The 21,823-nt window shown below is 37.5% G+C and overlaps 1 protein-coding gene across 4 annotated transcripts; it reads right to left on the reverse strand.

The window, feature by feature from the left end:
- Nucleotides 1–7,509: 7,509 nt before the first annotated feature.
- SULT1C4 (sulfotransferase family 1C member 4) lies at nucleotides 7,510–17,120 on the reverse strand. Of its 4 annotated transcripts, none has more exons than XM_039222196.1 (8): nucleotides 16,784–16,915; nucleotides 16,060–16,132; nucleotides 13,629–13,754; nucleotides 12,952–13,049; nucleotides 12,704–12,830; nucleotides 12,393–12,487; nucleotides 8,917–9,097; nucleotides 7,510–7,965 (listed from the first exon to the last, which is right to left on the reverse strand). In XM_039222196.1, exons 1-8 carry the CDS (start codon nucleotides 16,814–16,816, stop codon nucleotides 7,859–7,861), a joined length of 840 nt encoding a protein of 279 aa, XP_039078127.1. In that variant the 5' UTR covers nucleotides 16,817–16,915; the 3' UTR covers nucleotides 7,510–7,858. The 4 variants fall into 4 exon arrangements, with proteins under 4 accessions (XP_039078127.1, XP_039078128.1, XP_039078126.1 ...); XM_039222197.1 differs by having other exon boundaries at nucleotides 16,060–16,250; nucleotides 16,784–16,828; XM_039222195.1 differs by lacking the exon at nucleotides 16,060–16,132 and having other exon boundaries at nucleotides 16,784–17,120.
- Nucleotides 17,121–21,823: the final 4,703 nt, after the last annotated feature.

Raw genomic sequence — 21,823 nt, forward strand, 5'->3', positions numbered from 1 at the left:
TTTTTTTTTTTTTTTTTTTTTTTTTTTTGAGAGTGAGAAGGTGCAAGTGAGCAACGGGCAGGGAGAGAAAAAGAGAGAAGTGGGGCTCGTGCTCACACAACGTGGGCTGACTCCTCATACTCCTCATACTCTATATCATATGTTTGCACGTATAGGAGGATTGGGAGAAACTTAACGGAGGACCCTGGGGGAGAAGAATGGGGGAAATGAGGGCTCCAACCCACAATCCGTGGGATCATGAACTGAGCCAAAGTCTGACGCTTAACTGACTGAGTCACCCAGGCGAGGAAATAAGCTCAGAGAAGATTAAGTAAATTGCCCAAAGCCATGGGATAATAAAGTGACTCAGACACAAAATTAGTTTAATTTAGTTTAGTTAGTTTAGTATCACTCCTTTTCCTTGATTGCTCTTCTGAAGGTTGTTGTGCGCTAGGCAAGCAAAAGTTCTTGTATCTAGAGTTTTATGGGTCTCTGAGCTAAGATTAAGTACATTCAGGTGCACTGGCTCAAAATAAAAGGAAAAAGCAAGAATTTCAAGTTTTATTACTTTGGAACTTCTAATGTTAGGAGCAAGGGATTCAAACTTTTAAAATATTATTGGTCTGTTTTAATCACAGCTTGTTTTTATAAAGAGGTAGGAAAATTTATTGTCATGATTCTAAATGTATGACTTTAGTATACAACAAGCTGCATCCATGTTAGGTCCTATATACTTTAAAAATATTGGTTTCATTTGTAATTATAATGATTCCTAATAAGATAAAAAAACCTCCCTACTTGGGGCCATGAGAGCATGAAGTCTGTCTTGTTTGATGTTTCTTCACACCTGGGATAGCCTCACACTATGCAATGCAGACAGTAGATTCTCAATAAATATTTGTCCATGTTCATCAAGTACTTTATGTATTCCTAAGAATAGACTTTGGTAATTATTGAGACACCTTCTTCTCTAATATTGTGCGTGTGGGGCACCTGGGTGGCTCAGTCAGTTAAGCATCTGACTCTTGGTTTTGGCTCAGGTCATGATGTCATGGTTTCATGAGTTTGAGCCCCTCTGTCAGCACAGATCCTGCTTGGGATTGTCTGTCTCCCTCTCTCTTTGTCCTCTCCGACTCATGCTGTCTCTCTATCAAAGTAAATAAACTTAAAAAGATAAAATTGGGTGTGGTATTTAGACATTTTATATGATTTTAAAACTCAGACAAAAAAAAACATTGCTGAAGAACTGGAGTAATAGTTAAAAACAAATTGATATAAACAATGCAAGCTTTTTTGAGGGAAGGGGGGTGAGATGGTTGGAATTTAAAGAAAGGATAGTGCCCTTCAATGTGAATAGCTGAATGTCTTCTAGATGGTTGCAAGCTAGTTCACTTCCTTCATTGCCTTCAGAACATGGGAGGCATTTGGGGAGTGTCTTGTTTGAACACTTGTATATATACATTTCAGTCCAACACTATAAAGGACACATCAAATGTGGCATATAATGTGTTATAAAAGGCAATAGGTCCCTTGCCTTACCTCATTCTGTACTTCATTTCTTCAGTTTGTGTGACTGTATCAGTAAAGGCTGAATACAGTCCACTAAAATTCAGTAATGAATACAGTTCTAGAAGCAATGGTGATTCCAGTCTACTGGTAAAAACTCTGTGCATGTTAGGTACATAGAATTGATACACAGAGTTGATACAAAGACTTTTTAATAGTCACTTTCCAAATTCAGTCTCCTCTGGTTCTGGGGTGCTCGTCGAAGTACCCAAACTGTGTTTTCAATCTTTTGGTCAATGATTTTGTCCTAACCTAAACTAAAATCTATGCTAAATTATTCTCATAAGAACCTATTATTCAGGTTGTTATTCTACATAAGTCACCACATTCTTTGTGTAAAGATGATATAGTTTATTTATGTAAGTCATAGATACATACTGATGGTCATTGACCTACTTATACATAGTTGAGGTCTGTTTGACCATAAGAAAAGAAATGTAAGCAAATTTTGTTCTGTTTTTTATTATAAATCATACTATAAATAAACACTGTTTTACTCACCTGGGCAAGACACACATTGAAAGACATTTGTTTTGATTGTACAGTAAGTTTAGAGCAATTCAGTTTAACTTTTATCTCTCCTTAGTTTGACTATGTAGTTGAATTTATCTTGTTGGGTGTTTATTCTTGAATTGATCTGACTTGTTTAGATGGCATTGTATTACTTATAAATGTTGCTGGTCTTCTATTTTACAGTAGAATATTTAGGTTGCTTTCTAGACCATAATTCTCTAGATCTATATCATTGGCCTTGTCACAGAGATGGTCCGTGGTCTGGCCAGGAAAGAAATGAATTTACTGGCCTTGCTTTTCTTTTCTTTTCTTTTCTTTCTTTTTTTTTTTTTTTTAACATTATTTATTTATTTATTTATTTATTTATTTTTATTTTTTTACAAATAGTTTATTGTCAAATTGGTTTCCATATAACACCCAGTGTTCATCCCCACAAGTGCCCTCCTCCCTGCCCATCTCCCCCCTCCCCCCCACATCCATCAGTCCTCAGTGTGTTTCTCAGCATTCAAGAGTCTCTCATGGTTTGCCTCTCTCCCTTTCCCTCACCATTTCCCCCCTTCTTCTCCCCCATGGCCCTCAGTTAAGTTCCTCCTAATCCACCTATACCTGCAAACATATGGTATCTGTCCTTCTCTGCCTGACTTATTTCACTCAGCATAACACCCTCAAGGTCCATCCATGTTGCTACACATCATGGCCTTGCTTTTCTTTATTTCATTACTTTATTCTTAGAGTCTAGCAGCAAAATTGCTGCAGCATGTTAAAACCTCATATCCTACACATGAAATGTGCAAAGGAAGTGCGAGGGTCAATTCTTGAAGCATTCCCAGACTAGTGAGAAATTTCCTGCAAATCAAAATTCTCTGCAAACCTCTTCATGGCTTTTATTGGCCAGAGTGCATTCCACATCAATTCCTAAACTAATCACCATCCAGGGGAATGGGATTATATTTAGCTAACTACTGGAGTAAAGATTGAGAGCAATTTACCCTGAAGAACATGGGCTGCATGGTGAAGGAGTAGATACCTGAATTGGCATAGTGGCTAGGTATGAAACCAGAAATGCCAACAATATCCATCACTGGAGATGGAAGGAAGCAGGAGAATTTAATAAATATCAAGTCTGCTAATGTGTTGGTGATATGTTTTGGGGAATGAGGGGAGAAGTTTAGGATGAGACACGGGTGTCTGGCCTTGGCAGTTGGAAGCATGATGGGCTACTGATGAAATAAGAGACGAAACAAAATAGACAATGGAGGGAGGTGGTAAATTTGGTTTTGTGTGTTGAACTTGAAGTGCCAATGAAATGTCCAATGGACATGTCCACTGGAAATGTACAATGTTTGATGTGCTTAAGAATAAGATTTAGTCTGAATATGCATATCCAAGTGACATCAGCACATAGAGAAAATTGAATAGGTGAGATAATCCAGGGAGTGAGTGGAGGGGAAAAAGAGGAAGAATTTAAGTCATTGAGGAAGAGGATGAGAGCAAACGAGAAAGTACTATAGGAAATGTAGAAGGAAAAATCTGGAATGTTTGGTATTAGAGAAGCTGAGGGATGAGATCATTTCAAGAAAGCGATGATAGTTACATTGTTACATGCTGCAGAGAAATCAAGAGATTTGGACTTAAAAGTATCCATTGAATTTAGTGGCAAGAAGGTCCACTAAAAAGGTCCTTGACAATAATACTTTTGACAGACTGCTGGGGACAGAAGCCTGACTGCACCTAGCATGAGAAGGGAATGTAAGAGAGCATTGCAGAAGGTACATGACATCAACTATTTTAAAAGTAAAATATAAGTGTTTTTTAAACCAAGAGTGATGTTAGTGTGTTAAAATGCTGAGCAGCTTTCTGATTCAAGGTGGCTGACAGACTCAGTACACAAGCTTCTTTCCAAATTCTTTATTGTTTAACAGTAGTATCTGCAGGGGCACTAGAAATCACGTATATTCTGTTGGTGCAACAGAGACAAGGAAGGGTTTCTGGAAGATGTGAAGGAAGGAGAGAGGCATAGGGAGGGAGGGAGAGAAAGAGAGAGAGAGAGAAACCTGAGAAGAAGGCTCCATGGTCAGCATGGAGTCTGACATGGGGCTTGATCCCATGATCCTGGGATCATGACCTGAGCTGAAATTGAGAGTTGGATGCTTAACTGATTGAGCCACCCAGGTGCCCCCAAGTTATTACTTTTTTGTAGTTTCTGTATCTTTGTTGATATTCTTATTTTACTCATACATTTTTTTCCTGATTTTATTTAGTTGGTTGTCTGTGTTTTGTGTTTTTTGTTTTTTTAGTGTATTAAGCATATTTAAGATGATTATTTTGGATTCTTTGTCAAATACTTCAGAGATATCTATTTAGGACTTATTTCTGGAGATACATTTTGTTTTTTTGATTGGCTATGTTTCTCTATTTCTTTTTATGCCTTGTGATCTCATGTTGAGATTTGGGTATTTGAAGGAAAAAGTCACTTTTTCCAGTTTTATAGATTTGCTTTGTATAACGGAAGATCTCTGTCAATCAGCCTCGCTGGAAACTCTGAGGACTTCTCAAGCCTTTTCTGGGGTATGATTTCTCTAGTCCTGTTGTATACTTTCCCAGTTAAGTTTTTTATTCATTATTAAGAATTTGTAATCTCTTGCTCACATTGGTGCCTTCCATACTGTAGTCTCTATGGTGCTATGGTAAGCTGTGGCACTACTTTGTTCTCAGGGTCCTTCAATCTGGTATTTAAAGTATATTGCCTTTTTCATTAGTGCTCTGAGTCTGTGGGTCAGAAACCATTTACTTTCTAATTTCCTGTTTTGTTGTGGTGTTTTTGGGGTGCCTGAGTGGCTCAGTTAGTTGAGTGTCTGACTTCAGGTCAGGTCATGATCTCATGGTTCATGAGTTTGAGCCCCTCATAGCGCTCACTGCTGTCAGCCTGTCAGTGCAGAGCCTGCTTCACATCCTCTGTCCCCCTCTCTCTCTGCCTGTCCCCCCACCTACACACTGTCTCTCAAAAATAAATAAAACATTAAAAAAAGAAAATAGTAAGGAAAATCAAACTTCATGTATAGAGATGTAAGAAGTAGAATAGTGCAAAAATCAGTATTATAATTCTATATAAAATATTTTTTAAAAACACATTCTTAGCAATGTTAGAGACAATTTGGTGTGAATGAACCATAATGCTACTTGTCTCCTGTCTGTTAGTAAAGTATCAATATAAATATAATTTTAAAAATAAATAAATTTCACACCAAATCAAGCTTTCTTAATTTCTTTGTTCAAACCTAGACTTGTTCCACAGGAGTTAAAGGTTATTGCTCACATGTTAAAACACAGAATGTACACACTGTATTTGATAGATTCTATGTATCAGAAGGATTGCAAAGACTAAATGCATTATTGTAATTTTATGCTGAAATGGAAATAATTTTGACTAGATCTAGAATATATTATGCTAATCAATGGTTTTGAAAGACTGAAAGGGAGAAGAAAAGAAGAGGTAGCAACTTGAGTGCAAGGTCAAAAGTCCAAGAGGCATGGGCTGAGTACATGCCCCCTTCTCCTGAGTTGTCTTCATGGGGCAGCAGGGCAGGGCATGGATTTTGGTGTCCTGGGGTAGTGGTGGTATGTGGGGGAGAACTGAACACAGCCACAGAAAGCACTGCATTCAGATCAGGGCCTGCAGAAATTGTAAACAGTTTCAGGGAGAACTTTATAGATATAAAGGTATAAAAAACAGACTTCAGATTGGATACATGTTAGGGGTGCCAAGTGGGAAGCTATTGTTGGCTTAGGACTCTGCTTCAGAGCAAGTTGACAGTGGGACTGTTTTAGATATTCAATAGACTCTTGTTAAGCTTCACTTGATCATGTTGGGGAATGGCTGACATCTTGACAGTCTGGTTATTTTTAGGTCTGGGTCTGGGTTGGGCATCCTTTAGTTAGCAGTGATCATGATGAACCTGTGATGAGACTGTGGCAGGAGCAGGAAGGGAGAGACTCTATTCTGAGCAGTTAAAAATGCAGGTTTTGGAACCATTGGAGCTGTGTTTGAAACTAAATTCCAACACTTCTTATTTGAGTAACTTAACTAACATCTCTAAGTTTTGGTTTTCTCTGTGGGATAATAATGCCATATTCAAAGAACTGTTGTAAAAATAAAATGTAAAAATAAAAGTTCCATTAGAACTTTCCTTGACGATAGAAATATTTTCTAATGTCCAAGTAATAGCTACTAGGTATGTGTGGCTACTGAGCACTTGAAACTTAACTGGTGGAAATGAGGAACTGGATTTTATTTATTTTTAATTAATTTAAACAGGCACATGTGGGTAGTAGCTAGTATATTAGACAGCAGCTAAAGATGATAGTTTTCATAGGTACTACTTAAAATATTAAAAGTTAGTTTTTTCGAATTTACTTGACTAACATATTCTTTCAGTTACATATTTTTGTGCTTGTTATATTTTGTTTGATGTGCAATGAAGTATACAGTGATGTTTCTATCTTGGAAAAAAAGTGAAAATTTTAATAAGCACAAAGGAGACAATATATACATATAAGGGATGTAATATACTTTAATCTTAATCACAAAAGGATTACACTAAGTGTAGAGAACTTCAGAAGAACAAATGATCTCTTCAGTTTTCAGTATTTGCAGGATGAATGAACCACTTGCACTGGTTATTGAAGCATGTTATATGTTTTGGATAGGTAGAAAGAAAGAAAACAAACTTTCAGATAGAGGCATGGTGAAAATTAAACTAGTAGGATAAGAACCCACAAGATATGATCAAGGCTCAGTGAGTAAGCTAATTTGCCAAAGTAAGGAGGTGGTTTAGAAGATGAAATTAAGCTGGAAAAGTGGTTTGGAAGATGAGATCAACCATATCATATGTTATAGCTGCCTTTGAATGATGGTTAAAAAGCATGGGATTTATCTTTCAGGCACTGAAAATTCAGAATCATTGAAGTATTTAGAGCCAAGGAAAAATACAGTCCCAAAATCCTGTTTTAGGAAAGTAACCCTAATAGATTTGTGAGGAAGAGAGAAATGAGTTAGGAAGCTTACACTAGTATGGGCAAGAGGTAAAAGGTTTCTGAACCAGAAGGGTGGCTATACAAATGAGACTTCGTACAGGGAAAATTGACAAAGATTTTTGGTGGATTAGCATATGATTGTGGATTCACTGGAAAGAGGTGAGTCAAGATGTGACTCAAAGACTGAATGATAGCGCTGGCTGAGGTGAGAAAGAGAGTTAAGTATATAGGATGTAGTAACTGATAGGGATAGGTGTATTATAGAAAGAACACTGAAGTGAATTGGAAAGTTTTATGGGGAACAGAGTTACATGATGGCTACTTGGCTACCAAGAACTTTCTGAGAGAAATAGTCATTATCTACATATTTTAGTGCTACATTGAGAAATAAGCCTGAAAGAACACTTACTATGAAAATTTTAGTGTTTTCTTATATAAGGAATGATGAATTTTAATTTTAACAAACACATGATCTGTAGAAAACTTACATAGAATGATAATTAGCAATGATGCTGTGATTGTAACTAGTCATGATTGAACCTCCTTCCTTCCACACGGCCATCCTGTTTCCACTCTCCACCTTGTCCCCGTCTCTGCCAGCTTTACCGCCTCACTTTTAGAGTGAACAAAAGCAAACATAATAAACAACTAGTCTGAGAACCTTCCCCAGTATCATGTGGTCTGAGCAAAAAAATTTTATTGATTATTACCCAGTAAGTTAGGTAATAAACTAAAAAATTTTTGGTTGTTTTCTTTTTTACGAGAATTAGAAGTGGAAAGTTAGACTGGTATCAGCCATTTTCTTCTTGTAGTCTTCATCAAATCTCTCATTCTGAGCCACAGTAAAGTGATTTTTCCAGTCTCCAACTGTTCCTGAAACAATCACGTAGGAGAGAGTCAATTTGTATTTCTCTATTCTCCTGTTTCTGTGTGAATATTTCTATTCTACCTTCCTGGGAGGGTGGGGGGAGGCAATATTGAACAAAACATTTCTGTTGCTAACTTGTCAGTTTCATTCTGAAGGGAAGAAGAATTTCTTATCTGATCCAGTAATGGGAGAGCCCATTACCCATGGAGTCACATTGATGGGGGAAATGAAACTACAACAATTAAAACAGCAGGCTTGGGGGAATTTCTTATCTTTTTCTCCTGTCCTCTTTGCATATCAAAGTGTGGTAGGTGCTACAGCTTTCATGCTATAGACCCACCTGGAAGGACTTGTATGTGAGAGAATTCAAGGTATAGTTTTGAGGAAGAAAACAAAAAAGTATCCCCCAAATCCTCCAATTGCAATCCCTATTACCTTTTCACAGATTGCCGTTTTTCTCCTGTAGTGCTTACCATCATCTATTATCCTCCATATTGCTGTTTATTTTGTTTGTGGCTAGAATATAATGTTCATGAGGGAAGAAAATTCTGTGGTTTTTTTTGTTTGTTTTTTCACTGCTCTGGACATTATCTAGAGTACTGCCTGGTACATAGTAGCCACTTAGTAAGTATTTTTGAATAAATGCATCTAACTGATACCATAAAGCCCTTGTAAGTCCATTATAAAATGGATTCTTTGCCTCATCTGACTTAATTCTGTATGTTTGTAAGTGATCAGCCAGATCTCTGGAGACAGATGGGATTTAGACACCACATCTTACTCTATAATTGTCTAAACATTGTTTCCATTTCATTCATTGTTTCCCAAATACTGCTTTTCCCAGAATCATTTGTTATAGATCTGTTTTTTCTTAGCCACAGAAAAGAAAATTCCCCCAAGGCTGTGAAAGATTGGACAATTCTTTTAAGATTATGACCAAAAGAAAATATAAAAACCTTTTCTCATGAATGGAGAAACAGAGTGGTTCATGATTTCAGTAGGAATTGTTGTATAGTTTGCCATTGGATTCTGCTTCATAACATCAAATGAAGTGTGATGGAGAATTTTATCTAGAACTTCATAATCTAGGTTCTTTCCAATAAATTCTGCCAGCTTCTGAATTTCATGCTTTGGATTCTATGAGAGTCAAAAGAAAAGTGAAGATTTTATATAAAATAACTGGTTTAAAAAGAATATTGAAATGAATTAGTAGCAGTAATCAGTAACATGCCATGAGATAAAATTTAAAAATCTTATATCATAAATGGTCAACTATCCATAAATGACTCATTTTAACATGATGGCCCATAATATTCTCTTTTTTTACTAACTGGAAGTATTAAGCTTTTCTTGTTCTAACATAGAAGCAAAAACTGAATAGTGTTAGTGAAACATTCACCCTACAATGACATGCAGTGCATGGAGAGTGTTTCACTAAGAGTTATGCCCAAGTGTCCTATGCAAGTTAATTATTGGGGGTATCCAACAGGGAGAGTCCATAGACGGATGATAAGAACAAAGGTATTGTGAAAGTATAGGGGCAGACAATTTAAGGAGGCTATCTCCTGTTTCTGACATTGATAGAAATGTCCCCAGACCATTTCAGTGGTGACGGTAAGTGGTGGCAGGAGAATGAGAGATGACTATTTTGCACCCATGAAGTACTTAAGAGACACCCATGACTAATAACTCTACTACCCAGCATGTCCAGGTTTTTATGTGTCCTTCAGAGTTCCAATGTTTCTTCATTGGAGGGATACACTACCCTGCGGAGCTGTGGCTGTGAGAAGTCCCTATCTCTAGGAGGAGTGGTAGGGGAAAGAAAGTAGAAAGATATAGCCTGACATCTGTGTCTTTTGCTTTAAAAGCTTGGATGTCGAAAGTGCTTAATTTAACTGGCTTCACATAGACTAGGAATCCCCAATGATTACAGCAGCACTATCAACAATAGCCAAATTATGGAAAGAGCCCAAATGTCCATCAACTGATGAATGGATAAAGAAGATACGCTATATATATATTGTATATATATACATTATGTATATATATACACACACAATGGAATACTACTCGGTAATCAGAAAGAGTGAAATCTTGCCATTTGCAACGATATGGACGGAACTAGAATGTATTATGCTAAGTGAAGTAAGTTAGAGAAAGATAAAAATCATACGATTTTACTCATATGTGGAATTTAAGAAACAAAGCAGATGAACATAGGGGAAGGAAAGGAAAAATAAGACAAAAACAGAGAGGGAGGCAAACCATAAGAGTCTTAAATACAGAGAACAATCTGAGGGTTGCTGGCAGAGTGTTGGGTTGGGGATGGACTAAATGGGTGATGGACCTTAAGGAGGGCACTTGTTGGTATGAACACTGAGTATTAAATGTAAGTGATGAATCACTAAATTCTTCTCCTGAAACCACTATTACACTATATGTTAACTAACTTAGATTTAAATAAATTTTTTTAAGAAGAGAAAAAAAAGAAAAGCTAAGAGAAATTACACCAAAAAAAAAAAAAAAAAAAAAAAGGAGTGGAGAGAATATTGAGCTTTGAGAGACTACTTAGGAGACATTCCAGAACATGATCACAGAAATGTTTAAAAGAGCTCTAGGGATTCTGAGGTTTGACTACCTGTTCAATAAAGTTTCTTCCTGGCATCATAATACATTAGGGTATATCCCGTTAAGAGGGCATTATTCCTGATAATCTATCCTTATTTTGACCCTATGATACATATAATATATGGATGAGCATCACCTACATGGAGTTTTCCTACTCTGTGTTTAATAGTAGAGTATTCTTTCCTTCTGTGGCTTCCTCAGTTTGTCATATCTACTCATGAAAGAGCAAAGTCTTCCCTTATATGACTCCCTGCCATTATATTTTTTTCTTTTTTTTTTTAAATTTATTTCTGAGAGAGAGAGAGACAGCATGAACAGGGGAAGGTCAGAGAAAGGGGGAGACACAGAATCTGAAATAGCACAGAGCCTGACGTGGGGCTCGAACCCACAAACCATGAGATCATGATCTGAGCCAAAGTCGGACGCTTAACCGACTGAGCCACCCAGGTGCTTCCTGCCATTATATTTCTTAACTGAGTATCTAAATCTAGAATTCTGTAGATAACTCTTTACACTAAAATAGGGCACATATCTGACCTTTTCTGTTTGAAGAAATTGTAGAGTGGAATCTAAACAACCACCACCAAACTTATAGAGAAAAGATTGATGTTGCCAGAGGTGGGGAGTAGGGGTGGACAAAAGGTACAAACTTCCAGCTATAAAATAATTAAGTCCCGGGGATGTAATGTACAGCATGGTGACTATAGTTAATAATACAATGTTGTCTATTTGAAAGTTGCTAAGAAAATAGATCTTAAAATTTGTCACAAGAAAAAATTCTGTAACTATGTGTGGTGATGGATGTTAACTAGACTTATGGTGGTACTCATGTCAAAACATATAAAATATTAAATCATGCTGTACACATAAAAATAATATAATTTTAAATGTCTATTATATCCTGACTAAAAAATAGAAAAGTGATTCTTTTCCACTCTTTTGATATTCTATAGAAACAGCTAGATAAGGCCTAGCAGTGATTGAACCCAGGAGACATACATCTAAGTGAATGTGCCCACAAATCCCCTAGGCATCTTAGAAGGCAACTTATAAGGTGCACATTCTGACTTAGTAGGCCTAATGTGGGCTCTGAGAGCCCTGTGCAGCTAGTCTGTGAACCACCTTTTGAGTACCAAGGCTTTCAGTGATAGTTGAAGAACAGAGTCTATAATTTTCATAGATGTCTATATTTAAGTCATAGCTAATATTGGGCATATTGCCATTTATAGTAAACTCCCATGAAGCTCATCTTATTTAGTCCTCATAGTAGATATTGGAAGAGTATATATTACTGTCTAGTTTTTGCTTTTAGGAAAACTAAGTAAGTCTCTAAGATGTTAAGTGTCCTCACCAAGAATAATTGCCAGTAGGTGGTAAAGCCAGGACTTGAATTCAGGAATTTTAAATCTAAATCATTAGTATTTTCCCTTACACTCTAAATTCTTAACCCATTCTTAAAATTATGATGTTTCTCAAATACTGGTGAAAAAACACAAAATGTGCCATTTCCTTTCTAAATGGAATTTTTGAAAAGATATGAAAGAGGAAAAAACAGGTATCACTTGTATTTTGCCTATATGGAAACAGTGTACCATATCCCAGAGCACCAGGAAATTGTAGATGAAACTATGTGATACATAAAATCCTGATATCCCATATGTTCTTTGATTCATGGACAACAGTAACCAATGAAGTGCAGCATTTTCTATTCCCTGTTTCAATCTATGAGTCCCTGGTCGGATTCGTACACTATGACTTAAATGTCTTATTGTTCAATGGGAACATATATAGCACTGCCCTTCACCTTCTTCAGGTCCTCATAGAAGAGGTAGAGAATGCGGTTTTGATCTTTGGCTTTCCACCATCCTTTCACGTGGTCATGCCAAGATCCCCAGCACACTGCAAGGAGGGATGAAAAACAGGGTAATGAAACACAGAAGCTCAACAAGCAAATATTCCACTGAAAGATTTCCTAAAGAGAGGGAGAGTATTGTACTGATGATTTCTTCACAGTAAAACAGGCAGAGGCCCAGCTATTTCTAAGGAAATGATTTTTTCTTTTTAGAGTGTTTGAGAATTTTAAGAAAGGAAAGAAATAAAACTGAATTCTCTTACCTTTCCCAGCCAGAAAAGTCTCAAAATACTCTTCCCAGTTTCCTGGATCAGGAAGACCTTTATTCATTCTTTGGAAATGGTAATAAGACACCATATTGTCCTTAGGATTTCTCGCTACATAGATTATCTAGGAATGGCAGGAGGAGGGAAATAGCAAAAATAGGATTCAATTTATACTTGGTCATTGCTCATACAAATTATGTTCAAGTGGGTACATTGAGTAAATTGTGAATTCCTTTTGATTTTACCTTACAGTTTTTCTCTAGGAAGGATGGTGGCAGCATTTGGATGGGAAGGTGTGTTTTCAGAGTCCGTGGTGAGGACATTTGCTTAGCTTGTTCCAAACCTGCAAAATTGATTTTTGATCACTTCCCACTATTTTTTTTCTATTTGCTTCAAAATCTTACTGCTTCTTTTATTACTACTTTAGGAACAGTTGAACAATTCAAGGTAGCTGTGAGAGCACTGTAACTAGATCTGTTATGAGAGAATATGTCTAGCTTATTAATGACTTTTTTTTTTAAAGCTAAACCAGTCTTTAACCATAACAAACAAGAAACCAAACAGATAAGAACCTTAAAAATTCAAACCCTCCCACCATGAAATTATCTTACTTGGCTCAACCTGTGGAATAAAATTAATTTCTAATGGAGAATAAAAACTTAACTTGTGTATAATCAGTAACTCCATTAGAAAATGTCTGGAGTATAGCAACAGCCAGACAGTTTAAAAAATGCAGTCACAGAATTCAAGCAGTAATTGCTTGAATGGCTAGAATTTAATTTTTTTCTAGGTTTTCAAAGTGGTTGTATTAATTCTTATGTCTTTTCTATGATTTTTTTTCAGCTTGAATGCCTATGAATGTGATCATAAAAAAGCCCAGGTGTATATTTAGGACTATACAAGTGTGTTATTCCATACTCACCAGTTCTTATGGATGGGATTACCCATTCGATGAAAGGAATTCGTATATGAGTAGGTGCTCTTTGACTTTTGTGAACATCACCTTCATTTTGTATTAAGTCCACTATCTCCTGAGTCCATGTTGTTCCTTATTCCACATGTAAGATGAAGATGCATAGACATTTAGTATACTGCATTTCTTAAAAAAATTTTTACGTTTATTTATTTTTTAAAGACAGACTGCAAGTGGGGGAGGGGCAGAGAGAGAATGAGACACAGAATCTAAAGCAGGCTCCAAGCTCTGAGCTGTCAGCACAGAGCTCAACTTGGGTCTCGAACTCACAAACCGTGAGATCGTGGCCTGAGCTGAAGTCGGATGCTTAACTGACTGAGCCACTCAGCCTTCATTAGTATAGTACGTTTCTTAAAATATGATCATATTTGTTAGAACATCTCTCTGAATTTTAAAGCCAGGTTGATAGTGGAATTCAGAAAACATGATTTTTTATTTATGTCTTATCAAAATATGAACTTTTATACAATGGCTGCAATTTGGAATGGACATTATATTGATAAATATGCAGTTCATTTTTTTGCCTGTCACAACCATTAATTTGGATTGTTATCCTGTTGATGTAGCTGTGTTGTTCATAAGAAAGGCATAATGAAAAGTCTTTCTCACCCAATTATGATCTCTTGGAGAGTAATGACCATGTGGTTTTCAAACTGTTTTCCCAAGCACATAGTATGGGGCTGCCACATAGGAAGTACTTAATATATGTTGGCTGAATGAACAAATGAACAATTAGTATCTGGGCTGGGTATTGATCATTAGTACTTCATATCCATTTTCACCCATTTCTCAATTTTCCCCTTATCTTAGGGACTGAAATGCTAAAAAGTACATTATCTAGACTTCTTTGCCACTAAGATTCTGATTCCCCTGATGAAATGCATTGGAACATGGAAGTGAGATAGAGGTCATTCTTCTGGAGAAGTAGCTTCAACAGATAGAAATTTTGCAGAGGCGATACTTTATTTTGCTTCCCAGGGTCTTACGTGCAAGAAGCCACTGGAAGAAGGGCCCTCTGTCTCCCAGGCCCAGTTAGTTTCTGTGTGCTGCCTGATTCTGATTGATACAGTGCCTACCAACAAAATCTTCATCCTTTGATGAAGAGCTATTGTACTAGACATCCTGACAAATCCCTCGGGAACAATTTGATAATGGTTCTTCGAATCCTGGATCTGGGCTAATCTTCTTATTTTCTTTGACATCAGCTATCATTATAGACTTCTTTTATCATACTGTCAATTAAATGCTTTTAGTTCTACAGGAAGGGCACAGGTTAGGAAGCAATGAAAAAATTACATTTTATATCGTAGATGAGTTGGTCTCTAATATTTTCTGGCATCAACTCTTTTATTACAGGATAAAGGACAATATTTCTTTAGTTATCTAGTCAAAAAAAGTTAGACCTATTTGTACTGGTTTTATGTGTTCACTCTGAATTTATGGCCATGGGCCAGCTAACATTGGGGCAGGTTCACAGGTTGCTAGAGGTTTGGGGAAAATAGAATGGACTTCTCAATTCATCCTCTAGAGGTCAGTGATTTTATAACTTATTTTTCTCTTGGCTCATTCACAGAGTATTTATTATTCTTTTAAAAATTTAGGGGTAAACCATATTTTTAAATCCATGCTTATTTCTTCTTCCCTCCAATAAATATAGCCTTTATTAATGGGTAAGGTTTTAGTGCTGATTAAATGTTACATTAGCTGGCAAGCATTTTGTTTTTTGAGTGTGTTATTTGGATTGTTCAAGCACCATTAACCCTATCCGATGAAAACCTTTAATAAGCCAAATCTTACTGTTCACATTTGGGAGATGGAAAAAGATTAATTATTAAACATTATGCTGAAATGATATAAACGTGCTGAAATGATGATTAAGTAAAGTTTTGGACAAAATTAAGACTGTGAGATGTGATTTTTACCAGTGAATTATTTTACATTCACAAATTTAGGAAAGTTTAATCCTGAACAGTCTCATGTTCAGATTGGAAAATTAGGAGTCTAAGGCTTCCATCTACTGGCAGTCTTTTATTAAGATCATTAGAGATAAAATGTCAAGAAGGGTTTGAATATACAGTCTCAGAAAATGTTAGGGTAGATTTTTTGCTGTGTGTGCCTGTGTGGGGTGGGTGTGTGTGAAAGAGGGGTTATTGACTAGGAACTTGATTTTTGCAAAAAGTAAATGTATATACAATCTGGCTGTGAATTGAATACTGTATTTTTAGTGTATATGTAATCTGCACAAATACCTGTAGACAACTATTTCTCTCTGCCCATCCTAAAAATTTTATGATACAGAGGCTGGGCTCAAACAGTCTTACTTTTATAGCAAATTTTGTTAAACTGATTACTGAAACAAGGAAGTATGTTTACAACATACCATGAGAGAAGATGGAAATCAAAAGAGTAGTTTTCAGACACTGAACTGAGAGACTTTTGAGGGCTTCTGGAGGCTGCAGAGGTGAAATCAGCATCATAGGACCAAAGCTCCTGTAATTCTTCCCCAAGTCAGCCTTGGGATCCCCTTTTTAGCTCACACATATAAAGCAGTTTTTGTTTTGTTTACAGGATCTGAAGTAAGGAACAAACAAATCAATAAATCTAGCCCTTTAGTTCTTAGCTGTTTAATTCACTCTCTACTGGGGAAGTAAAAAAAAAATATGTACATCAGGGGCTCTTGGGTGGCTCAGTGGGTTTAAGTGTCCAACTTTGGCTCAGGTCATGATCTCGTCATTCCTGAGTTTGAGCCCTGCATCGGGCTCTGTGCTGACAGCTCAGAGCTTGGAGGTTGCTTCAGATTCTGTCTCTCTCTCTTTCTGCCCCTCCCCTGCTCACACTCTGTCTCTATCTCTCTCTCAAAAGTAAACAAAACATTAAAAAATATGTACATCATAAGAAGAATTAAATTCTTAAAATTTGTAAGTGATTTTAGTATATTTTTTCTGTAGTTTCAGTTTCCACAAGGGATATATCTTAGTCATAGCACTCTGTCCAGTAAACAATTTCCCACTCCAACCCATATCAGTTTGTTTCATTATTAATGTACTTTCCCCACTTACCTTCCTCTCTCCCTTTTTCACCTTCCCCTCTCCCCTACCTCCTACCTGCTTTAGGATAGGTGGCAATAAGTAGATCATCAGGCTTGGCTTGGAAGTTCCAGATCTGGTCCCAGATATCACAGGTAGGTACAGGTTGCATAATCCCCTTCACATAGTTGACAGGCAGGCGCTCTTTTCCATCAAATTTAAAATCTTCCATTTTATTTAAGGCCCTTAGTATCAGAAGTCAGAGTACTATACCAGATAAAATGTTACTGCTCAGTCAGCACAAAGCTGAATTCCTGTTATTCTACAGACAATGCAAGACTTAGACTGCAGGTTCTACCTGGACAGCCTGGAGATCACTGGCAATTAGTGTGCAAAGCAGCTATAGGCCTGCCAGCCCCAGTTCCAGGAAACAGGGCACTATTGTTTAGGCCTTTGTACTCAGGCCTTTTCTTAATGAGCTCCAGCCCTCCTCCCATCCAGGCTCTGACGTAATACCAGAGGCCCTCCCATCTCCTGGCTGCTGTGTCATGTTCATGTTCAGTACTGTTCTTTGTGTAAGTTTAATAAGAGTCAGTCCCATGTTTTTTATGTTTCTCTTCATTGTGTTCATAAAATAATTCACAGATATTCATTCATTGTCCCTTCTGTGAATGTTAAGCTAATTAAAAAGTTGCAGGGAATTTTGCTCACTGAATGGAGGCAGCAATATAGAATAACTTTCCTGAAAGACTGAGGGGAAATTTCTATGGGGTACTGGCAAGAAGGTCCTAGATTTGAATCTCCCAGCACAAATATCTGTAAGAGTCAGTGTTACTATTTTTAAGATTAAGATAAAATATGCTCTATTAGAAAAGGGTCTCTTCCTTTCGTAGGCCATACAGTGTCAGTATCAGAATGTGCATGTTTCATGTAAAGCAAAAGAGATGAAGAAAACTCCTTGCTTTTTTCCTTGGAACCATTTCTGGTTCCTTCTTGGGTTTTCTCCTCCTGTTTCAACCATAACCTTTTTTCACCTCTAAAACAAGGCCAGATCCCTTTTAGTTTTTAACTGCTAAATATTACAGGTCACCCACTTAATTTCCCTGTCTCTTGTGATGTAAGAAAGAGTATATCTGGTCTTTGTCTCTGATTCCTTGAACAGAGTTTCAAAAACTCCTCAAAGTTCCTGAGTGATTGGAGTGTCTTTGGTTATTCATAATGAGTCCCTTTAGACTCTACCTGAGTTTATACTAAATGAGGTGACTCCTGGTGGGCCCTTAGATAGTTTCAGAGGAGGGGCTGGCCACACCAGAAAGATCAAGCAGGTTATTAGAGGGTTGGAACTTTTAGAACCACTCTAACCTCCAGAGAACAGAGAGGGGCTAGAGACTGAGTCCAATCATGTGACCAGTAACACAATAAAACTACTCACCAAAGTTCTTGGTTGGTGAACACATTGATGTGTTTGGCAGTATATCCAGATTTCATGAGGAAAGGGCATGACAGCTCTATTTTCCCTCTCCTTCAAGAACTTGCCTTGTGTACCTCTTTCATTTTATTGTTCCTGATCTAAATCTTTTATGATAAAACTGTAATTGTAGGTATAGTGCTTTCAGTGAGTTCTGTGAGTCATTCTAGTAAATTATGGAAACTTCAAATTTACAGCTGGTTTGTCAGAAGTGCAGATGGTCCCAAATACTTGTGGCTGACATCTGAAGTAGGGGGGCAGTCTTGTGAATGACTTTGGCTTTAACTTGTGGGGTCTGCACTAACTCGAGGTAGTTAGTGTCAAAACTCAATTAAATTGCAGGACACCCAACTGGTGTTAGAGAATTGCTTTTGGAATACCTCTCTTGGCCCAGGCTTTCTCAGAATCCATTCTGTTTGAGGTAGTCAGGAGTTTCATTTTTGTTTAAAGGCTTCCCCGCTCAAACTTTACATTATCCCATGACGACCTTCATAACCTTCATGCAGAGGTCTTTGCCTATACCCCGATATGCCATACTCTCTCCCTCTTTTTTTTTTCTTTTTTAGCTTATTGTCAAGTTGGTTTCCATATAACACCCAGTGCTCATCCCAACCAGTGCCCTCCTCCATGCTCATAGTCTCTCCCTCTTATGAGGGCTGCAGTCAGAAAGGCTTTTGTTCCATCCTGGCAGATCCTAGGCTCCCTCCTGTGCTTCCTTTCTTCTCCTGGTACTGTGTTTGGTCTCTTCCCTGTCTGGTTCTCATTTGTTCCCTAGTTTCCTCCAAGCCTTTTTTAATGTCTTCCTTAAATGTACTATTTCTGGAGAGGTTTTCTCTGAGCTTCAGTGTCATCTGAAGTAGGTCCCTCCTATTTCCTGGCTAGGGACAACTTCTTTTCCTTTAGAGCCGTTATTAGAATTTAGTCTTGTTTATTTGTTCACATTTTCTATCTCCCATTCTACACTCAAAGACATGTAAAACAGAGCCTGGGCTCTGTCTTGTTTCTCACTCTATGCCACTGAGTGCCTAGCATGCTATTATTTCTTGAGATAAAGAATGAGTAAACCTAAAAAGAAAACTGAAGAAGTGAGTTCTTGGAGCCATCATTGTTGGGGGGATTGGTAAGCCTGGGGATTTGGTACTCCTTAGACAGAAGTCAGACTGCCTGCATTTGAATTCTGTGCCATCCCTAGTAGCTGTGGACCTGCAGACTTGGCATGCATTGGGCATCAAAGGTAAAGTTATGCTCTTTTCTCCTTCAATTCTTTCCTGAACGTCCCCCCCTCTTCTTCTTCCTCCCCTCTCCCTCCCCCTCCTTCCCCATCTCTTTCTCCTTTTCTTTCTTCCTCTTCCTCCTTTTTCTTCTCCTCCTCCTTCTTCTTCTACCCTGTTACTGTTATTTCTCGGTGTAGAGAGAAGATTCCAACTCTCAGTGCACTCTTTGCATGTCCCAGATACAAACTGTAGTAAGTGTTCAGGCCAAAAGTGTGATCCATTTGAAAAAATTATGACTGGGCTTTCTAATCTATTTTTCTTAGGAAATGTCAGAGTGTTGATTACTCTCCTTAAACAGGTTCTTTTAAAAATGTTTTTGCTGGGGTGCCTGGGTGGCTCATCATTTATATGTCTGACTTCAGCTCAGGTCATAATCTCACGGTTCATGGGTTCGAACCCTGCATCAGGCTCTGTTCTGATGGCTAGCTCAGAGCCTGGAGCCTGCTTCAGATTCTGTATCTCCCTCTCTCTCTGACCCTTCCCTGCTCACTCTCTCTCTCTCTCTCTCAGAAATAAATTTTAAAAAAACATTAAAAAATGTTTTGGCAAAAAGAATATATCTAAAATGTATTTTGGTTTAGCAAACTTTTTAAAAAAACAACTATTGGAAAGTGAGCTAAATTTATTTAAATAAATTTAAGTATTGAATAAAATTTAATTGAAATTGTGTTCAATTCTAGGTCAATATCTAACTTAGGTTCATTAAAGATGTCTCATTTGTTATCCAAACCTTCAAACCAAACCAGGAGGAAGAAGGAACAGTAAGATAGTAATCAATAAGACTTTAATATCCAGACTATGCTGGGATTGAAAAACATCTATGGTTTACCCATAACTTGTTTCCATTCCACTGCTTTCTATTTAAATTGCTTTATGGCCATTCTCTTTCAATGCTCTCTTCCAGAAGTGAGTAGGGAAAAAATGAAACTGAAATGAGTTGTATTGTTACTTGCTACTTTAACCAACTCCAGAGATGGGAGTTGGTTATGAACTCTACATGAAGTAAGGACGTAGGGAATCTTTACTCTCAGATAATTCCTTAAGACATAAACTCAAGAATCCTTTACATTCTTGGAAAAATAGGCTGTGTCAAAATACAGAACATCTGGTTAAATTAGAATCAGATAAATAATGAATGAATTTTCAGTATAAGCATATTCCATGTGATATTTGGGACATGCTTAAACTTAATTTTTTTGTTGTTGTTTTTCTAAGATACAAATGTAACTGGGTGTTCTGTATTTTATTTGGAAACTCTAGGTAGGCAGGAAGATGCTAGTTAAATCTAACTTCAAAACAGAAAAATTCTGGAAGCCTAATGAGTGGTATTAGAAACATGACTGAAACAGAAAGCCCTTCAGAATCTTACATAAACTGAGAGACTGCCAGTCTCTTTGGCACTGGTTTGTGGGCAAATGTGTACTGTTTGAACTTCCCAGTCATTAGCATCTTTGTAGGTTCTTCTTCTAGGGCTGAGATTTACTTAGTTTATTTTGTGGAGATGACACTACCTCATGGGGGAGTATGGGGGACTAAGTGTGGGTGACATAAAATTTTCAGTGTGGAAAGCAGTGAACAGAAATTGGTATAAGTCAAGTGTCTTAGGTGAGATTTTATGTATACTCTTCCTTGACCTATCTTTATTAATTTTGAGGGATTTAGGAACAGGGAGAGATGGTGGGCACATGTGGACCTCTTGATACTGCTGTGTCTTGAAACACTTATTCATTGTGCTACAGCATATCCCAATATAGCATATTCTCCAATGTCCAGCTTTCTCAAATCAAAAAAGAAAAGAAGGTATTTTGGTGCCAAAAAAGGAGTTCTTGAGCTCCCAGCATCAGTGAAGAAAGGCAAGAAGAGCAGGGAAGCTGCTATAGCTAACATGTTGGGAATTCTGATTGATGGTAAAGGGAAGACACTCTGGTCTCTGAAGCAGTTTTGCAAGAACCACAAGAAGACCTCCATCTCTGGGCTAGGGGTCACTTTTCTTTGTCAGTGTTCCTAGGTGCTCAGGCCGCTCTGTTTTTCTGTGAAGTAGCCACTGCCGGATTCTTTTCCCAACAAGCCAGACTTGGGGAGTGAGTGGGGTCTATTCTCTATGCCTTCCCCTCACTCACCTGAAAGTAAGCACACAAGCTCTTTCTCTTTTCAACCTTTGATGCTTATTGCTATACAGTAACAGAAGGGTAACAAAAGATAGCCAGTGGGGGATATACAGAATTTGGAATTTTACTGGTCTCTATTTCCTGACTTCCTTGTCTCTCTCTGAAACTTCATGTTCCTCCCGGACCAGGATATAGCTGCTTTCAGAAATTGGAAAATCAGAGGAGGTAGCAGTCAGCATTGACAATGGGAAGAAAGGATGGAGACAGA

This window comes from Hyaena hyaena, unplaced genomic scaffold (assembly GCF_003009895.1).
Source record: "Hyaena hyaena isolate Hyena2069 unplaced genomic scaffold, ASM300989v1 scaffold_1074, whole genome shotgun sequence".
In the NCBI taxonomy this organism is placed as follows: Eukaryota; Metazoa; Chordata; class Mammalia; order Carnivora; family Hyaenidae; genus Hyaena; species Hyaena hyaena.

What these genes read in the sequence shown, in the direction of transcription:
- SULT1C4 (XM_039222195.1), bottom strand. Translation starts at nt 16,937, where the DNA reads ATGGAAGATTTTAAATTTGATGGAAAAGAGCGCCTGCCTGTCAACTAT. An exon ending in AATCCCATCCATAAGAACTG is followed by an intron (nt 13,050 to 13,628) that starts GTGAGTATGGAA and finishes TCAATTTTGCAG; the next exon opens with GTTTGGAACAAGCTAAGCAA. An exon ending in GACTTTTCTGGCTGGGAAAG is followed by an intron (nt 12,488 to 12,703) that starts GTAAGAGAATTC and finishes CCCTCCTTGCAG; the next exon opens with TGTGCTGGGGATCTTGGCAT.